Source organism: Pyxicephalus adspersus, chromosome 3 (genome assembly GCF_032062135.1).
Source record: "Pyxicephalus adspersus chromosome 3, UCB_Pads_2.0, whole genome shotgun sequence".
NCBI lineage: Eukaryota > Metazoa > Chordata > Amphibia > Anura > Pyxicephalidae > Pyxicephalus > Pyxicephalus adspersus.
In genome coordinates, this window is record NC_092860.1 from 59166125 (window position 1) to 59187178 (window position 21054).

At 43.4% G+C, this 21054-nt stretch overlaps 1 protein-coding gene across 1 annotated transcript; it reads left to right on the forward strand.

The window, feature by feature from the left end:
• Positions 1-18508: 18508 nt before the first annotated feature.
• On the forward strand, positions 18509-21005 carry GAMT (guanidinoacetate N-methyltransferase; the record flags this gene model as incomplete). The annotated part of the gene is given in 2 exon segments (XM_072407080.1): positions 18509-18765; positions 20860-21005. Coding segments are annotated over 2 exon segments (318 nt in total), but the record flags the coding sequence as incomplete, so codon positions are not given.
• Positions 21006-21054: the final 49 nt, after the last annotated feature.

Below are 21054 nucleotides of genomic sequence, written 5' to 3' on the forward strand. Positions count from 1 at the left end.
TGATGATCAGTGTCACACTTACCTCTTCCTTATTAAAGCGCAGACGCTTCTCTCCTGCGCATGCGGGAAGTTTTGAATCTGGGCGTGCCTACGCTAGCAAGCTTTATCAGCTTTGCTGGCCAATCAGGAAATTCCCTTTTAATTATCCCTGGCTATTTAATTAGCTCAGACACAACACTCAGCGTTCGTGCACCGTGTCTCCATTAGGCCGAGCCCCTAGATCTGTTGAGCTAGTTCCTGTTCACCTGGTGCCTAATTCAGTGTTTTCTCTTTCCAGCTCCTGCGTTAACCCCTCATTGTCCAGTCTGTTGGTTCCCAGCCAACTTCCCTGTGCTGGTCTGATGTATATCCCTGAGTTACCTGAGCCTCCTGTTTCTTCCGGTGTCCCCTTTGTTTCCTGTGCCTGGAGTAGCCCCTGTGTCACTAGTGTCTGTCTTCTGGATCCCTGGCACTTGACCCCTGGTGTGTGACCTGACCTTCCTTGTTTCCTGCCTGCTTTGACCCCGGCCTTCCTTCCTACTGTGTTTTGCCACCTCGGTGTGCCCAAGGACTGCAACCTGCCAGTAACACAACATTTTCATCATCAGAGGCTCCAGAGAAGACCTGGTTACTGCTTAGACTCTGCGCCTTGACCCTTCTCAGGGCTCACACCACCTTAGTGCAAGCTGTAGCAGCCCCTAGTGATCTTGTTTCTCCGTACGTGACAATCGGGACAATCGCGTTGAAGGCTCCAGCAGTAGTCTGCCATCATGTTTCTATCCCATCTGCCCTCATACTTTTCTTCCATCAACTTTATATCTTGATGGAACCTCTCCCCTTGTTCCTCACTGAAATCGCCAAGGTTTTTTGGACATTTTTGCAAATGGCTATGGAGATAGTGTACCTTTATGCTCATAATAGCACCCAAATTTTTTAAGATAACCAGCAAGTTTTGTACCAGTTCTTCATAATTTTGTGCTTTATGGTTACCCAAGAAGTTCTTGACATCCATAAAAATAGCTGTACCAGTCAGAAGCTTCAGTATCAGTCATGTAACTTGTGGAATTTGAATCATTTATCAGTTTCTGAATCTGGGGTCCATCAAAGATTCCTGCTATTAATTTTTCAGTACTCAATACAGGGAAGAAACTACAAATGTATTGGAAGCAATCGCCGTCCTTGTTCAGAGCTCTAACAAATTGATTCATTAATCCCAACTTTATGTGTAGTGGAGGGAGAATGATTTTTTCTTTGTCAACCATTGGCTCATTAATGATGTTCGCTGCACCTTTTTACATGTTTTCCCTTGTCACTTTTCCAGTGATCCTGCTTTGCTCTACTATCCCACTAGCAGATGAAACATGGGTACGTTGTGTATCCACTTTGCTGTCCAAGTAGGAAGTTCACCATTTTTAATTCAACACATATGGACCATTGGTGTTCATGATAGCAAAGCTTTTGTAAGACCATTTTGATATTTTCATATCCTTACTACCACTTAGATTTAGCCACCCTGTTCATTTTTGCCACACCCCTAATCTAATACAAAATGGAGGTCTGAGGGGTTCCCTCAAAATATTTTCAGGCCAATAAGTGCAAATTTTAACAATTGAATATCAAAAACCATAACTTTATTAAATACCATTAAAACATTGACATAAAAAGAATCTAAAAATGTGCAACAAACACTACAAGAAAACTCCTGTCCGGGTTACCCAATCAAAGGGGTACACCCTGTTGTTGTATATACTATGCTAAAACTATTATAATACTTATCTTTTACATCCTCAACTATGATCAGTAATTATAGATTAGATTAGAATAGATTATAGAATGGTACAATAGCAATTCATATTGTTACTATGTCTATAAATTAGGACAAATAGCCAACCACAATTTTGAGTATATATACAATGCTATGCTCTGGCTATAACTTTATTTATCATTCTCATATGTTACAGATAACAGTAACCTATTGTTCATTTAATTCTGAATATATGAGAAAATTGTAATTACCTTTTTCTATATTCTATGAATCATATTCATTGATTGACCATGTCATTCTTTTTCTGTGTACAGTCAATTAATGCGGCTCGTAGATCCCCTGAGGAAGCCGTTTGGCGAAACATGTCGGGACATGAGACGTTACAGCTTGTCTACCGCACATTATTCCTATTAATATTTATGAGGGCTATTTATGTCTAGTCTGATGGTCTTCAACCCCACTGTATCCTAATTGGGGTAAAGACTGTATCACTTATTTGTTTCACTCATTTGCTTAATTATGAATTGTGTTTTATATGAATTTGAATATAACTCACTGAATACACTACCCTATTGCCAAAAACCCAGTTTCTTTCTTCATTTTTTTCTGGGAATAAATTAACCTCCATACACAACCTTCTCCTTTCTAAATCTCTGAACAACCTGGCTCTTACTGAACCTTGGCTTTCCCCCTTCCTCCTCCTTCCCTGACTCTGCCTCTGCTGCTTCTCACTCCTATGGAGGCCTGCACTTTACACATACCCTAGACCTGGTAACAGAGTAGGGGGTGGTGTGGGTCTCATTCTCTCACCTAACTGACATACAGTGTCCTTCCTACCCCGCCCTCTCTCATTTTACACCTCTTTTAAAGTCCACAGTTTTTACAAGAAGAAAATTGAGGAAGGAAGCAGGTAGGATTAATGAAGTCTTTTGACGCATTAATGGGTCAGCTTAGGGATGCCCCTCCAGGGACTCTCCTGGCCAGGCTGCCAGACGCAGATCTGCCCGGGGCAGCGCCAAGTCGGGGAGGAATCCCCGTCACAGGCCGAGTTCAGGTGGGGGGGCTGCGGCTTGCAGGGAGCGCAGCCCCCTGTCAGAAAGTGTGGGGGCCTCAGCTAGGGAGGCCTTGCTGGGGCCAGGGACCTCTGGTGGAGCGAGGTCCCAGGGTGAAGCAGGCGGTGGGGGGGCTGTGGTCAGCAGGGGACGCAGCCCCCGGTTGAGGACTGGTGCGGCCTTGTCAGGGGAGGCCGCACCTAAATCTGGGGCCTCACGTTCTGCGAGGACCCAGCAGGCGGCTTCCAGGAAGGGAGCTGCGGCTGCTAAGGAGCGCAGCCCCTGCTCGCCTGGGTTGCCAGAGCGGTGATGGAGGGCCTCGTCTGAAGCCGGGCCTCCCGTACTTCGGGTGCAGCGCCCGTCTGGTCGAGGATGCAGCCTGGGAAGTGGACCTACCTGGCAGGAAGGAGGTCCGAAGAAGACCCCATGGAGGAGACAGATCCTGGGAAGAAGGAGGAAGACCGAAGATGGCGTCCAAATCCAGGCCTCATGGTCGGTGGGAAACCGGAAGTAACACGGGGTGGAGCCGGGCCACGTCATCGGGTTCTCCGGGAAGTGACGTAGGCCCAGCTTCGATCCCGGAAGCGCAGAGGTCGGAGGGAGAGGTGTCCTCATCGGGTGAGGACGAAGACACAGGCCAGGTGCCGGAGGCATTACGGGGCCCTGGACGAGAGGCAGCAGGACCCCTGGCAGCGGGGCTGCAAGGTAGGATGAGTGGGGGTCTGCTGGGAGGGTGAGGGGTGGGTTGCTCCATGGTTGGGGAGGGACAGGGATGTTATCACAAGGAAGGAGGGTGGGGGGGGGTTTAGTGAGCAGGGGTCATTGGTGGGGGGGTTCAGGAAATATTGTCTGGGTTGAGGGAGGTGGTCCGCAGGCTAGAGGGGGGGAGGGGGGTGACAAGCGCGGAGGACACTGTGTTGGGGGGCTCGTTAGAATCTGCAAGCGGGGGGAGGGAGGGGTGAACCAAGGTGGGGGCGCAGCGGAGGTGGTCCGCAGGCTAAAGGGGGGGAGGGGAAGTGACAAGCGCGGAGGACACTGTGTTGGGGGGATCAGTGGAATCTGCAAGCGGGGGGAGGGAGGGGTGAACCAAGGTGGGGGCGCAGCGGAGGGAACAGGCGGGGTAAAGGGGCCCGGCCGCATACCAGTCTTGGGGGGGTCGTGAGTTTGGGGGAAAGGGGGTCCGGGGGGAGCGGGGTGGAGAAAGGCTTCGGGATACCCAGCAGCATGGCGGGCTTAGCACGGGAGCCGCGGAATTTGAAATTGGAGCTGAGATTTCCGAAAGTGGTGAAGGACAAATTGGCCAAAGAGATGAATTTGGGTAGGATGAGCGGCCCCTTTTCCTCCCCACCATTGGAGGGCTTGGTTATTTCCCCGTTGGGTTTGGTCTCTAAAAAGGAGGCAGGGAAGTTCAGGATGGGGCGTTCGGTGATGGCATCGATCCGGAAGTGTGTGCAGTGGCGTACACTTCCTTTGACTCGGCGATCAAGTGGGTGAGGAGGTATGGGCCCGGGGCCTTGTTGGTGAAAGCGGACATTGAGGCCGCTTTTAGGCTATTGCTAGTTTACCCAGATTGCGTGCGGTTGTTGGGCTGTAAGTGGGAGGGGGAGTATTTTGTTTATAGGTGCCTTCCCATGGGTTGTTCCATTTCTTGTGCTTTGTTTGAGCAGTTCAGTACCTTTCTGGAATGGGTGGTCCGATTAGTGGCGGAGGTAGACTCAGTCATACATTACCTTGATGATTTCCTGTTGATAGGGCCAGCTGGCAGCTTGGTGTGCAGGATGTTGTTGGCCACCTTGCAGCATGTGGCTGAGTGGTTTGGGGTTCTATTGGCGGATGACAAAACGGAGGGGCCAGTGACGGCCTTGACCTTTTTGGGCATTGAGCTGGACACGGTTGCGTTGGAGAGTAGGTTGCCCAGGGATAAGTTAGAGGAGCTGAGGTTGGAGGTGAGGGCCGCTAGAGGGCATAAAAAACGGTTGCAGGAGGTACAGTCCTTGTTAGGAAAGCTGAGCTTTGCATGGAGGGTGGTTCGTATGGGCAGGGTTTTTTGTCGCTGGTTAGCGGCCGCTACGGCTGGCGTTAAGGCACCGGGTCATTTTGTAAGGTTGAACGAGGGGGTGCGGGCGGATTTGGAAGTGTGGGATATGTTTTTGGAGCAGTTTAATGGAAAAGCCTTGTGGTTGGAGGGTCCAGTTGACGCGGTGGATTTGGAGTTATTTACAGATGCGGCAGGGGGGGGTCGGTTTTGGGGCCTATTTTGGAGGTAAGTGGTGTGCAGGGGTTTGGCCGCAGGTTTGGGTAGACGAAGGTTTGGTTAAGAATTTGATAGTACTAGAGTTGTTACCTATTGTGTTGTCAATGGAACTGTGGGGGAGGGAGTTGGCCAACAAAAAGGTTTGTTTTTACTGTGACAATTTGGGGGTTGTACAGGTCATCAACAGTTTTACGGTTTCCTCCGGGCCTGCAGTGCGTTTGCTGAGGCATCTGGTTTTCAGGTGTATGGAATATAATGTGTTTATATTTGCTAGGCATATTTCTGGGGTTGCTAATAGTGTGGCCGACGCCTTATCTCGTTTACAGTGGGACAGGTTTCGCGTGTTGGCCCCGGAGGTGGAGGAAAGCGGTCATCAGTGCCCACAGAATCTGTGGGAGATTGCGAGGAGATTATCGGAGGGTTAGTCCGAAGGTCGGTAAGTGAACGGACATGGAAGACGTACGAAGTATTATGGAAAGAGTGGCTTACATAGCAGTTCAGCCAATTCATGGGGTCTTGTGTCTGTTGGCCAAGAAATTTGCTGAGGGGGCATCGGTGGCAGTGGTGAACAGATTGGTGGCTTTTAGGTTCAAGTTTAGAGGACTGACAGATGTTACCAAGGCATTTAGTGTGTGGCAAGCTCTTAAAGGGTATAGAAAAAGCAAGAGGGTACAGGACAGTAGGAGGCCATTATCTTTTGAGTTATTACAGGGTTTGGTGGGGAGTTTGGAGGCAGTTTGTTTTGGGGGGTACGAAGTTTTATTGTTTAGGGCTGCCTTTGTGACGGCTTTCTTTGGAGCCATGAGGGTAGGGGAGCTAGTGACCCGTCGAAAGATTGACCGGGGGGGATCTTAGTGGAGGATGTGGTTCCGGTGCAGGCTTTAGTAGAATTTTTGAAGGTTAGGCCACGAGGAGCAGGTCCTCTGTTGGTTCATGAAAATAGGATGTTTTTGTCGCGCTTTTAAATTTGTGGCAGTGTTCCGGCAAGGTTTGGGGAGGTTAGGGGTGCAGGAAAAGATTATTCCCAGGGCTGAAGCCACGGTGCCGTGGATCGGGATTCCGGGAATGCTATGGAGTCGCGTGGTGCCAGAGGTCAGGAAGTTCGCAGTGCTGGATAGGCCGCCCAGTGTGTTAGTGGTGCATGCAGGAGGTAACAACCTGGGGAAAAGAGGCATAAGGGAGCTGATCCGGGATATAAGATTAGATATTTTGAGATTACAGGTAGAATTTCCTGGGATGTGTGGTCGGATATAATCGCAAGAACCAATTGGTGAGATGCGAGGTCGGTTGAGGGAGTCAGTCGAGGGAGAATCAAGGTCAATCAGGAGGTGGGTGGATTTTTGGCTAGGAATGGAGGTGTGGTAGTCGTCACAGAGAGTTGGAGGAGGAGACGTGGCGGTATTTACGGCGGGATGGGGTACACTTGAACGCTATAGGTACTGACCTTTGGTTCTTGGGCCTGCAGGATGGGGTGCAGCGGGCCCTTTGTGTTTGGAGGGGCGCTCAAGGATGAGTGGTCACCCTTGGGCGCTGTGGCGGTTGGGGTCTGGGGGAAGGTAAGTGCCGTGTGGTAATTCGGTGGTGAAGGGGCATTCCGGTTGGTGGAGTGCCCCTTTAAGTTGGTTTGGGTCGGCCCCTGAGGTAGGGTTGGGCCTAGGGGCCATAACGGTGGTTATGGTGGGTTGCAACTATTGAAACTGGAGGCGGGCTTTACCTTCCAAGACCTGCAGCCTGGGTAAATAACTCAAGGAAGTAGACTAAAAGGATAGTCTAAAGTTTTGGGGGTGTTAATATTTTGAAATGTTGGGGGGGTTATTAAAAGGTGAATAATCGGAGTTATTTTTAGTTAGTTATAGCTATTTACAGTTTTAAGGTTAATATTAATGTTATGTATGTTATTTATGGTTAATTAATATTATTATGGTTATTTTGTATTTATGGGTATTTATGCAAATGTTATGTTAAATTATTTGTTTGTATAAATAAACGGCTGCTTGCCAGCCAATTTTAAGTCCAAAAAGGTGTTGTGTTATAGGGAAAAGGGGGTAGGAATGGGAGGTTGGCAATCAAAGGTAAATTAATAAAAGAGGCAAGTATAGAGAGGGGGTAATTATCGGTGGTGGAAGTAATAAATGGAAAGGGGGGGGAGAAGAAAAGAGCAAGGGCACAGGATCCGCACTACCCTAGTCATGTTTTTAGTGGCATACAACATATGATATGGCAAACAGTATTCTTTTACATATTTTAGAAAACTTTAGTGTAACTACATGTGGTTCATGCCATACTTTTTATTAAAAAAAACAAAAAAACAATAGAGCTGCAAACAGGTAAAAGGCACAGACACCCAGAGGTGCCTGCATTTACCTGCTGCAGTTGTATTTCTCATGCTTTGCCCAAATGCTTGGGTATTCTTAAATGGCACAGATGCAATGCTTTTGGGTAATCTCAAATCAAATCCTTGACTGCGGCAAAACATAGCTCGGTCAACTTGCCTACCGACCATCCCCAAACTAACCCCTCCAAATCCTCTAAACTTTACCACAAAACTTACCTACTAAACCTTTCCCACACAAACATTTCCCACCAAACCCATTTACCTTAAATCCCCCACAATCACCCCCCTTTTCTTAACACCCCCCAACTTACACCCCATTGAACACACAAACGTTGCTTAAATGGCCCGCAGGCCTTTTATTAGATATTTTTGATAAATAACATATTAATAACATAATAAATACCAAATAATAAACGTATATCAAAATATTAACTATAAATATATATATAAATATATATAAATAACCATTACAAACATATAAATGATTTAACTGAACAATTAAATATGTAATAATTTATACCAATAATACAAATCAACAAATAACATTACAGTACTCAGAATTATTGCTTATTAGTTGCAGCTCCCCTGAGGTCCACCATTTCTAAAACTTTGGGCTCTGCACCTTAAAACAAATTTCTCCCAGCCGCCCATACACCCAGCTCGGGAACGCAATGACCCTTCCTCATGCAGACCCCCACCAACAAATTTACCAGACCGTTCCAACCAAACCGGGGACTCCATACCTTGGATGAATTCCCCCCAACATAACTATCAACCAAAATACACTCCCCCGAAGACCTCAACTGCCACAGCGCCACAAGAGAGACCCCTCACTCTTGTGCGCCCCTCCACACCTGCAGTGCCCGTTGAATCCCCTCCTGTAGGCCCAAACACCACAGATCCATGCCCACATCCGTTAAGTGTACCTCATCGGACCCCAAAAACATCCCTGTCTCAACTTCAAGATCCCAGTGCCGCACCATCAGACCCCCATTTCGAACAAAGAAGCGGCCCACATCCTTGTTCAGCTTTTTTCTGGCCTTGTTCAAACGCTCCACAGACCTGGCCCCCATCCAATGCAACCTACCAACCATATCCGACCAAACCACCACCAGCTGCTTAAACCTAGTCATCAACCGCAAAAAATCCCATTTTATATCCCTAATCAATTCCCGCACCGGCCTATCACCCAGGTCATTCCCACCAGCGTGCAATACCACCACATCAGGCACCCGATCCAACCTTATAAAACGATCAATTTCCGGCATGACCCCGCTCCATTGAAGACCCGGAACCCCGAGCATTCGAACTAGCCCAGCAGATCGAGGGATGCCCAGCTGTCTACCATCCGGACGAACAGCCGCTCTCCGTGCACCCCTCGCCACATATGAGTCGCCTATGATCCACACCAGACCGGGCAAAGCACCTGGAACAAAAACAGAATTGAATGAACGCCCCAAAAACCTTCCCCCCCCATCGCTCCCCCGCCAACCAACCAATATAAAACAGGAGGGGAGTAAACAACAACAGCCGACGAGAATTCCTTGTCATTCAAACCTTCCGCCCTCAAACATTTCCGAAACACTGCAAAAACTGAAACCTAGATAATGCCCTCCCATCTTCATGTATCAAGAAAGGGCCCTCCCCCACCGGCTGAACCCTCAAAAATTCCCCCACTGCTGCAACCGGGCAAGCACCCCCATCAACCTTCGCTAATTCCACCCCAAAACCTTTGCCTAATTGATCCGTCTTCGACCGAGCAATCCACAAACTAACACCATTCCTCCGACAAACCACCTCCTGCCATTGCAACCCCCCTGGGCGCCGAGTCGCCGGGCTCACCAATTCCCCAATTCACATAGCACCAAAGAACGCCAAAACAAAAGCCAGCCTAAACAGCAGCACCTCAAACTCTGATAAACAAACTTCCCTCAACCTACCCAACACCGCCCGCAACACCTCAAAAGACACCGGCCTCCGCCGATCACCCACCTTGTGCCCCTTCCTGTAGCCTTTCAAAACTTGTCGCACCACAAATTCTTTAGTGACATCCCTCCACCCCAACAATTTGAACAGAAACGCCAATGCCGCCAGCTTACGGTTCACCACCGACACCCCTTCCGCAAAGCTACAACATAAAAAATGCTCGGCAGGTAGAGCAGCCCGGACCTCTGCAGCAGGCCGAGGCTGCCCCACCAGATCCGCAGCCCTGCCATCGGGTCTCAGCTGTTCCCTGCCGTCTCCTGCTGTCCCTGTAGTCACGATAGAAGGGGGAAGAGAGGCAGGATGGGCATCCACAGCCCCCCCAGTCTCCCCCCTGTGACTCCGCCGTAGCCGAGGATTCCTCCCGGTCTCCCCAGCCGCAACCTCCTGCTGAGGCTGACCCCGGGAGACCGGAAGGTCCCTAACGGGGCTCCTATAATGGCGCTGAGTCCTGGGGGGCTCAGGACTCAGGCGCGCCGGAGGCCTAGATCTCCGCAGCCGCCTGGCATCCAGTCCCCTGGGTATGGGGACCGAAGCCACCCCCTGCAAAAGCGATCTCACTTGTTCTTGGAGCCAGCCTGGACCCCTGGCCTCGGCAGCGTCCCTTAACTGATCCAAGAGAACCTCCACTTCCGCCATAAGGTAAGCAGCTACTATTACTAATTTTTGCAAAACGGTTTTTTGAAAATTGCTGCGCCAAAAAACCTTCTTGTAAACAGCAAATCTTTATTCTTCCTGCTGTCTCTTGTAAAAAGGACTCTATTTCCGTTTTCTGACCTTTTTAACTCCTACCGCCCCTCCTATCAACCCCTCCCTGTGTCTCCCCCCCCCCCTTCTCCTCCCCTTTTCCCTTTCTTCCGCAGGTTCCTCTTCTAACAATTAACCCTCCGCTGTCTCCCTTCCTGTCTGCTCAGTCATGCTGGCCTTCCACTATCCTCCTTCTCTCGTGCGTTCCAGGCCTCCCTAACTGCTCCCTTGCACCTTCCAATACATTCTTCTGGTCTGTCATTATGATGATCCTTGTCATGGGTCATTGGTCAGAGAGGCATAAATGTTAAAAGCAAAAAGGGGGCAGGTCACTAACAAGTTGTCCCTAGAGCTTTGTCTGTTTAGATTACTGACAAAAAAATTAGGAGCAGCAGGGACAAGATGTTGCAGATACCTGCAGCCAGCTCCAGGGGTGTAAACTTCGTACCTACTTGACAATGTATTGATTTTAAAAATTAAAAGCCGGTTCAGGTGCTTATTATCATGTATACAGAGTTCTCCACTCTGAAATAAAAGTCAGGAAAGGAATTGCCATTGCTGACAACCTTCTGAAAACTAATTTATATTATATTTCATAATTGTATAATATATAACACTCTAGTGTTATATATTAGTCAGTTCTTTTTTGCATACTTTTTTTTGTTTCAAAGTTTTTATTGAAATTTTCAGATAAAGTAAACAATAACATTACACAACACATTTGCATAGAATAACAGGAAGAGAAAAAAATAAAAAAGGGGGGGGGTGAAGGGACGAATAGGGGGGGTTCAAAACAAAAGAAATAGAGATCCAACCAGTAACCAGACATCAGTAGAATAAACATATGGGGTCAAACATAGTTCAACACCTCTTTGGTTACAAAGTCTAAATACAACAAGGCAAAAAAGTAGCTTTCCAATATTGACAATAAAAAATATAATACAAATAAGTGCAATAATACAAAAATAGCCTTATTCACAGATTTAAAACTTGTGAGGTATACAGTCATATCATGTTTACAGTGAGATAATAAAGGTTGGCGGTTAAAGGTACCTTTTAATCATTACCCCCTTTGTAAACATTTAAAATTTAAATTGAAGAAAAAAAATTTAAGAGACAATTAGGAGGGGGGATAAGGAGTTAAGGGATTAAACAAGGGAGGAGGGAAGGGTCAGGGTTCCCTGCTTGAATTATACATGATTATAATCTAACCACCCTATGTGTTGTAGAACTTGTTAAGGTTGTTTTTAAGAGTACAGGTCATTTTGTCCTTGACCATTATCCAGTTAAGTTTGTTTTTGGTGAACTCAAGGGAAATAATGGAAGCTTTCCAGTAACAAGCAATGGTAATCCAAGCAGCTAACAGGATATATTTAATTAGTCTAGTTTACAGTTTTGGAGCTACCAGTTTATCCTCTAATTGGGAAAAAAGAGCACACTCTATTTTCCTTGGGATGTTTACCTGGGTGATAGAATGTATTAGGTTGAAAATGCAGGTCCAAAATCTCTGAACCCTGGGACATCTCCACCAAGCATGGAGCACAATGCCAGTTTGACCACATCCTCGAAAACAAAGAGGAGAGACAGAGAGATTGACTTGAATGGATCCTAACCGGGACCAGGTACCATCTCATCAAAACCCTAAAAAAGGCCTCTATTATCGAAGTGTTCAGAGATATTTTGGAAATGGACACTGATAGATCCTGTCATTCTTGGCACTCTGCTCCTCCTCCAAATCTGACTCCTATTGTTTCATATAGGAAAGTTTCTTATTGTGTGAGAGTGTTATATACTACCGAGATCCTTCCTTTGGATTCAGTTATAAAAATGCAGGTTTGTTCAAATCCCAAACTCTGGTAGGGTGGTTTCAACCCTTTAAGTTTATTTTAAATAAAGGACCTGATTTGTTGATAAAAGAACATTTCTGTATATGGAAGGAAGAGGCTCTTTTGTAAATCGGAGAAGATCTGCATACGTTTTTAAGGTCATTGTATTTATGCTAAAAAGCCAGAACAAAAAGGCAACAAAAATTGTTAGAACAGATTAGTAATAGCAGCCTTCTTGTATTCTAAAGACAGGTTTTCTTTATTAAAAAGACTTTCAAAGTGTTTAAGTAGGCTATGTACATGTCACATTATTCTTAACCAATACAAATGGTCAGGCTCATCTCGAGCAACAATTTAATTATGTATACACAGGTCTCCTATTGTTGTTAATGTATGCATTCTGACAAATTCTTTAACAACCGATGGTGAATGTCTACTATACATGTCAATAAAGAAGAGCACAGCAGTGTGCCATTCGCACTTCCTTCCTTTTTCTGTTTTCATAAAACAGAACGGTGCTGTGTGTACACTGCCCTACATAAGCAGAAGTTCAGCGTTCCAAACTCCCTGAACAGGTTCTCTTTCTATAGATTCATAGACAGGTAATATCTGATATGAGTTGACAGTCACTTGACCTAACTTTTTCAGTGAGCAAAATATTTCATATCACTTCACGTGGCTTTTCTTCTTCCAGCCTCAGTTGCAAAGCCCCAAAAGGGGTATTGTCTTCTCCCCAGGACAATTTTGTGTTTAAATGCATTAGCAGTACAAACTGTGTCTCCTATGTTTGATCCCAATATTTATTGCTTAAAGTAAATAACATCTTCTGCCAAGCATAACTTCACCACAACATCATTATGAATTAAATTATGATCTATACAAATATATATTTTCTAGCGGATTGACGACCGACATTGGGGAACCATTGTACACTTGTAAATTTTCACCTCAGAGGATCACAACTGTTTGTCTTAGGTGTCACTTATCTGACATGTGTATAGGAGAAGAGTAAACAATCAAAAGTACCATGGTTAAGGATTGTCCCAATGTTGGAGCTATTCATGAAAGGATGATATGAAGATATCTGCTGCCTCTGGCCAGCTTCCATGGACACAACAAGGATATTGTAATACATAGCCAATTGATATGTACACTAAGCTACACAATGTGCAAATGCCTGTGAAGGTTGTGAATGTTTACAAAAGCATTGTTCTGATAACAGAACACACTCATTTACTCATCAGTAGATTGTCATCTCTAAAAGGGTAAATGTTATTGTAAATACAAATCTTCAAACAAACAAGTAAAGGTCAAAGCTCTTGGATGATATAACATGGTACCATAATGTAGCTGCCCAATGAATATTATGTGTATCAATAATTATACCAAATATCTTGTGTTATGGTTGTAGAATGCTATAATTTTAATAGAATGCTATAATTTTAATAGAATACTGTACCAATGCATTACAAAAAAAATGAAAGTACATCTGCCTCTCCTCTGTTTTCTGTTCTCAAATGGAAAATAGACATTTACAATTCAATAAGAAACCAACTAAAGGAAAGAATAAACAAATACCCAAACAAAGCCCTTTCCAAAGAACCCACAAAAAAAGAGTACCAGATACTTCAAATACTAAAAAGAAACAGTTTTCTCGCTGGTAAAGTTATATAAAAACAGATATATAATGACCAAATGTAACACTGATTATAAAGTTTAGATTGTCACCCTCCAGAAATCTTTCATCCTAGCCATGCCCTACGATCATACCAACTAGTGTGGCGAAAAAGATCTATAACATCCTGGAGTTGGGCCGGTGATAATGTACCGTATTTTTCGCCGTATAAGACGCTCCGGAATATAAGATGCACCCAATTTTAAAGGAGGAAAATCTAGAAAAAAAAGATTCTGAAAGATTATTCCCCTTCTGATCACTCATGTGCCATTCATACCGTATCAGAATCGCGGGGGCGCGTGTGCCGGCTTCTTAGTTTCAGTTTGGCTCTGCACTGCAGCCAGGAGGAGACACACGCTGCAGCCAGCATCGAGGAGACACACATGGGATCGGCTGTCGGGTAAGTGTCTTTTAATTATTTTATCAAAAATCGAGGAAACACGGTATTTGTCGTATAAGACGCACCAACTTTTCCTCCCCAGTTTTGAGGAAGAAAAAGTGCGTCTTATACGGTATATTGTAAATAGGCCATCCATGTATCAAAAAACTTTTGAGGATGTGTATCTCTATGTTGAGTGGCCTCAGTTTTGTCAATAGTCATGAGAACTTGAAGATATTGCATCACATGAAAAATGTTACAAGGACTAGATCCCATCCACATCTTTAAAATGGCCTTTTTTTGCAGCAAATAAACACAAATGCTCAAATTTGGTTACAGGTGTCTGCTTGCTTGTGGCGTCAGTTGAATGATCAACCACATTGCCATGGAACAGAGCCAAATGAGGGAAAAAGAACCGATCATGTCCAGTGACCGTCCTAGTAAATTCAAAAACTCTGGTCTAAAACCTAGATATGATAGGGCAGTCCCATAGTGAATGTGTTTTGAGAGTGTAGAGGAATATTAAAGGTGTAATAAGCCCTGTGTATAATTTTAAATTGGACTCCACTGTTCACTGGTTATAATCTTGCAGGTACATGAGAATGCTATAATTTTACATATTTTAGCCTGGTATGTAAAAAATGTACGGGTTACACATTTTGCAACAGATAATTATTGGACACATAATGGTTGACTTGCTAAATGAATATAAACTGTTCACACACCAATGAAAATTGTCACTTACATAGGATTTTAATAAATGAGCCAAATTTTATTAAATGTGTCAATCTAATGCAAAGAAAAGTCCATTTTTTTAGATTTCCCAGCATGTGATTGGGTGTTTTTTGCAAAGTGAATTTTCCCCACATTCACTAAACTAAGTGATTTATACATTGCAAGGTGATAATTTACCTATGTAGGTGAACAGCCTAAACTCTTTTATTAAATTAGGCCCAACATGTCCAATAGTTGATTCCATATTGTAGTATAGAGATAAGTCAAGTCTAAAGCCACTTTACACCATTTACTATTCTATCCAAAATGGGAAAGAAATAAAATGTGGTAGGTTTACATACATTTTAAACTGGTAATACAAATATACACAAAATAAAAATAGAAACAGTTAAGCAGTGATTTCTTTAAATGTGTGTTATTTTAATACAACAGTACAAAAAGTAAAGAAAAGTAAAAAATGTATTTGTTCATATTTTACTGATGGGTAATATAGTGAGGTTGATTACTACAAGAATTTAGGCTCTGCGGGATTCTGNGGCCTGGGAGTGAGCATTATGCAATTTATTCAGCTCCCCTTGTGGCTCCCAAAAAACTCCATGACCTTGGTTTGAAGTAGGTGTAGAGACCTAAGGGATTGGAAGAGTGCAGAACAAATAGAGCACCCTGGATAGTATGTTCATCTTGATCGCCACTACTCTGCCCAACCAGGACAGGGGGGAGGAAGACCATCAGGCCAGGTCAGCAAAAATCTGTTTGAATAGGGGGCCATAGTTTGCTTGGTACAGCTGGGAAGGATTATTTGTCAGCTTGATGTCCAGGTATGGCGAGGCATCTTTGTGCCACTTGACGTCAAATGCCAGTTTCAACGAAGATATCAAAACGTGGTCAAGGTTAATGTTCATTGCCATAGACTTGGAGTGGTTGACTTGCAAGCCCGACAGAGTTGCAAACTGATTATCTTAAATAAATTAGGGATTGATTTTAGTGGTGAAGAAAGGTACATTAGGGTGCCATCTGAAAATAAGGCACATTTGTGCTCTACTGCTCTGCAAGGTATGCCTTTGATGTTGGGACGGCTGCTTTTTGCGATGGCCAATGGCTCAATCACCAGAATGAACAACAGCAGAGAGAGGAGGCAGCCCTGTCCAGTGCCCTGCCTGATAGGGACCTGCCTGAGAGGAAACCCCCTAAATATACACAAGGTTCAGGCCCAGAGTATAGGGTGTCCTTTGTTAAGTTTTTAAAATGTTGCCTGTGCCCTAATACCATTGCCTGTTCCCTGTGCAAACCTTAACCATTTTTCCTAGTCACCATTAAGTAAGCAGTACCCAAAACTGTACATTTTCACAAGAAAATAGAATATTTTCCATTGAAGACACCCGATTTTCACTCTCAAAAAGAATAAATTTTACTTTATAATATACTTTTTTAAGAATGCATTTTTTCCCCGAATCTGTTACACCCCCATGCCCCTTTTATTCAGGGCTGTTTAATTAGGCAATATACCTATTAGGCAGTGTACAGCGCCCGTCGTCTATCATCTGAACGACCGTCCTGGCGGATCCACGGACGATAGACGACAAATGATCCAATGCAAGAGAAGGGGGGAGCGCGCAGCAGGGTGCTGCTCCGTCACTCTCCCCCTCCCCTCTCCGTAGAGCAGAACGGTGCTGTATGTGCATGCATCGTGCAGTCCTTAGTCGTTGGAAAGGATCGTGAAAGATCTAACATATCACAATAATTGCACGTGTGTATGCAGCTTAACAGTTTTCCTCGAACAAAACAAGCTAAAAGGGGGAAAGTAGAAAGATTTTAGAGGTCTATATAAATGACATTGCTTTCAGAGGTAAGCCTTGTATGAATGTATTAATTGACTTAATATTATATTTCTTAATAAACCCACTGATGACTTATTCTCTTTACCATTAATTTGATAATTTGCAACCCCCTTTTTTCAGGAAGATGATTTTTCTGGCTCTACTTCAACTGGCTAGGCATGTTTACACTGCTTAAAGGAAGGGCTTTCCTTGCCACTTATGATATATAATCCCTACAGTGTTTTATAGGAATTTCCAAATCCCTGGTGTCTCTTCCATGACAAATTACAGAGTGAAGCAAGAAGTTAGCCATTTTCGGATTAAACAGCATTAATACAAACAAACTATGGAGATGGAAGAAGGCATCCTAATTCTTTAACAAAAATTCTTAGTGTCAGTTTACTTTATTAGAAATCCTTAGGTGTAACTTAAAACATACCTGTTACTTAGAACTATTTGTTCCTATTTAACAATTACCATTACATCTTTTTTTTTAAAGGGCAGAACCCTTTCTATTCCTTTACTGGCTCTTTTCTGCCTAATGAAACTCCCATCGTTGAATAAGTATCAACTTTTTTCAGTTAGGCATTCAAGTAAAACTTGAAAAAAACAGCTGCAAAATGTTTTTAAAAAACACAATTGATACCCATTATGATCTCCTTCATTCTCCACTTTCAAAGTGGCAGTTGCAATCTGTTGATCTATAAAGTGGCACGGTTTATAAATTTGGTTAATGGGACATAACCATAACCAATTGGTGGTATAATAATGGTGACCAGGCTAAAAATTTTCAGTCCGTATAACTGATTGCTACTTCTTTCAATGTTGTAAAAGTTGAAATAGCAGCACAGTTGGCTCAGTGGCTAGCTCTCTTGCCTTTTCAACTCTAGGTGCCCAGGTTCATGACAAAAAACTACGATTCCTTCAGAGGTTGCAAGGGGTTCCTTGAGCAATGAGCAGTTTGTGTCTCTCATGTCAGTTTTAATTACACCAATAATCTTTTTGGCTATTAATGCACACCAGTAATGTCACCAGTAAGGATGACATTCTTCCCTCTGGTCAGGCCACTAATGTACTGCAAGCTGTGGATGAAGTATTTATAGCATTTATAGGAGCGGCTCCCTGGAAGACCTGCAAGTTATTTCAAGGGTTCCCCCATTTTTAAAAGGTCAAAAAACACTGCCTTAAAGGCTCATGCTAAGTACACAACATGCTAAAGACAATTTATGGATGTCTGATGTACCAGCAGTCTTTTCTGTTCTGTGTAAAAAGGAAGGAGGAGGATGTGAGTAGGACGCACAGCTTCTTTACAACAGTATACCGATAGCAGGTGTTAGCAGTCATTTGTAATCCAACACAGTGGTTCGCTAGAAACCTTCAATATCAGGGAACACATTCCAGTTTTCAAGGAAGATTGTGTGAGAAATTTGTGAGATGCTAAATATCCACTTGTTTTTGTTTGTGCCATATGATTGCTGTGTGGCCCACTGGGCAGTGCACAACTTCCACCGATGAATGTTTGATTGGGCAGCCTATTCCACTCACACATATGAAAAAATCAAAGATGCCATTTTTTTTAAAACATTTGGCAATTTGGCAATTTTAAATTAAATTATACCACGGATAACTATACATTTTTAATCATAGGGTGATAAGGCATTTATCTAAACTTTAGTTTGTTTAATAGTTTGACACAATTTATCACAATTTGGCTTCAATCTGCAGGGCTACATATAACCCTTCAAACTCCCCCTGACATAGGTGAGTGCATATATTGTCATTTCCCATCCTTCCCAGCTGTTGTAACTTGTGTACTCAGCTGGACGCCCCCTCCTGGTGTCAACGCCCCTTACTCCACCACGAACCCCTCAGCTCGATCTTTGGCTGGTAGACCTTTCCCCCCCCCCCCCCCCCGTCCCATTCGTTCACGTGCTGTCAGCCACGCCCACTGCCATAAACCCTATAACCCCACAGTCGGGACCGCTGCACTGTCTCTGTGTCCCTGTCTGTTTTTGCTGTCAGCTTAGCCGACCTGTACGTCCAGCCATGTCTTCAGAAAGGATTTTCACGGAAGGAGAGAGCTGCAAATCTGAGTGGCACAATGCAAATGCAGGGTACAATGAGGCAGACACTCACCTGGAAATCCTGGGCAAACCTGTGATGGAAAGGTGGGAGACCCCATACATGCACAGCCTGTCAAGGGTAGCTGCGAGTAAAGGTATGCTGCTGAGTTATATGTTTTTTTTTTTTAAGTGTCCAATGTAATACTTACACTGATCTATATTTATTATGTGCTAGAATCATATAATTTGTATTATCAATGTGAAAACTGCCGTTGCATTGTGTGACACCTAGATTGCCATCGTTGTATAGGAGATATGGGACCCCAATGGGGACAGTCCTCATGGTGTGGGGGGTGGTTGGTGTTCAGCAATCAGTTGGGTGTCTTAGAATAGCTGTGATATATTAGGTGACAACTGTATGCTTGAGGGGAGGGCACCTGGTCTGCATGCTCTTTTTATAGTTCTGCCCTGACTCAAGAATTTTGTGTCCTGACTCCAAGTATAGAGCAAATCAATGTTCTGCAAGTACATAAAAAAGTACTACTCTGTATAGTGCTTTGTGTATAGTATTGCTGGAGAATCTTCACAGCTGCTGCTACACCTACTTTATAGCTGGGTCTGTGGAAGGAGGCAATGAGGACATTTCTGCGCTGAATGAGACATGTGACCGAAATTACTAGGGGCGAGGGATGGCCATGGCTCAACAGGAGGCAACAATTATGTCATAAAAATATATTATCATGACCTCTTACTTAACATTTTACAGTTCATAGTCATACATGAACTTGTTCTGCAGAGGAACTCACAATCTAATATCCCTATTATAGTCTAACATCCCTAATACAGTACAATCTAAACCACGTTTCCGGGGGGACCTGTAGAGTCTTTTGGAAGTGAGAGGAAACAGGAGTGCCTAGAAGAGCTCCAGACTCCATGCAAAGAATGTCCTGGCTAAGATTTAATCCTAGCATTCTAGTTCAGCAAGGTGGTTAACTTCTATATTAAATACTTTGGTGTTCAGAATTTTAGGGATCAATATTTCTATATTAAATGAACAATCTTTTTTTTTTAGTTGGTTCATCTATGCAGTTCATTGTGACAAACCACAACATTGTTTTTTTACAAAGCATATGGAGTCTCTTTGTACATTCATTTTAATAATTAGGTTACTTGCATAGAAACACAAACCTATATTCACCTGTTAAAATGATTTTTTGGAATTTTATGACTTGGAGGGAAAGAAAAATTATAGGGTGTAGAAATGCAATTAAAAAGTATGGAAGCTTATCATCACATCAGAAAATGTATGAAATATGTCTTGTTGAACATGTGGAGTATGAATGAGCTTTAGAATAGAAACATACTTTTAAACTTTGCAGTCTACTGGTAGTGGTATGTAACCCAATAAGCAACACTTTGGTATGTCTAATGTATTCATGGATATATCTACTCCCTAAAACCTATAGTTTCAGATGACAAATGAGTCATCTTGGTACAATATGGTTGTGAATGTTGTTATTTTGTAAAAATTTTTTATGGTAAGATAAATACCTAATGACTGAAGACATATGATCAATTAATTACAGAAAATCAGCCTGTTAGCTGCACCAAAAGTGTGTGTTTGTGTGTGTGTGTGTGTGTGTGTGTGTGTGTAGATATATATACACACACATCTTTTTGTTAGGAGCTTTCAGATAAAAGAATACAAAAGAACAGTAGCAAATGACAGTTTAATAAATGAAATTACAGTATAACACTGCTTATACAATGTTTTAGCCAATGTAAGTCAATAAGTAGAGTAGCTTTAATATATTTTTATTATAGTTAGGTCAACATCTAAAATGCTTACTTTAGACTAGATCATGCACTTTGGCAAAAATGTTACATACATACTAAGGAATATTTTTGGCTTTAGGGTTTTTAATACACACAGGTAATGGCTATATTTATTATGCATTATTTTTATTATACATTCTTATGGGTGGGTGACTGTATTGGCCCCCTGGAAATTCTTTTATCTTCTTTATCTACAACCACTGAGTACTGAAGGCTAAAATGCTCCCTATGCACACAATGGCTGGTTTACTGCTTCTTCGAAGGCATTCCTATGTTTTATCAGTTTGTTCTCCCCCAATTTTGTGGCTTGAGAGCCCAAATTTTCATTCTAATGAAGTAATAGGTGACCTGCTTTTGTAAGTTGATCATATTAATTGCATTTTTTTTTTATAACCTAATTTTTTCAATTGTAGGAGGGCGAGTGCTAGAGATTGGTTTTGGCATGGCAATAGCAGCCACAAAATTGGAAGAGTATAACATAGAGGAACACTGGATCATTGAATGCAATGATGGAGTATTCCAAAGGTTACAAGAATGGGCCAAACAGCAACCACATAAGGTAAAGTCCTACAAATGTGCCTTTAAAAAAAAAAAAAAAAAAAAAAAAA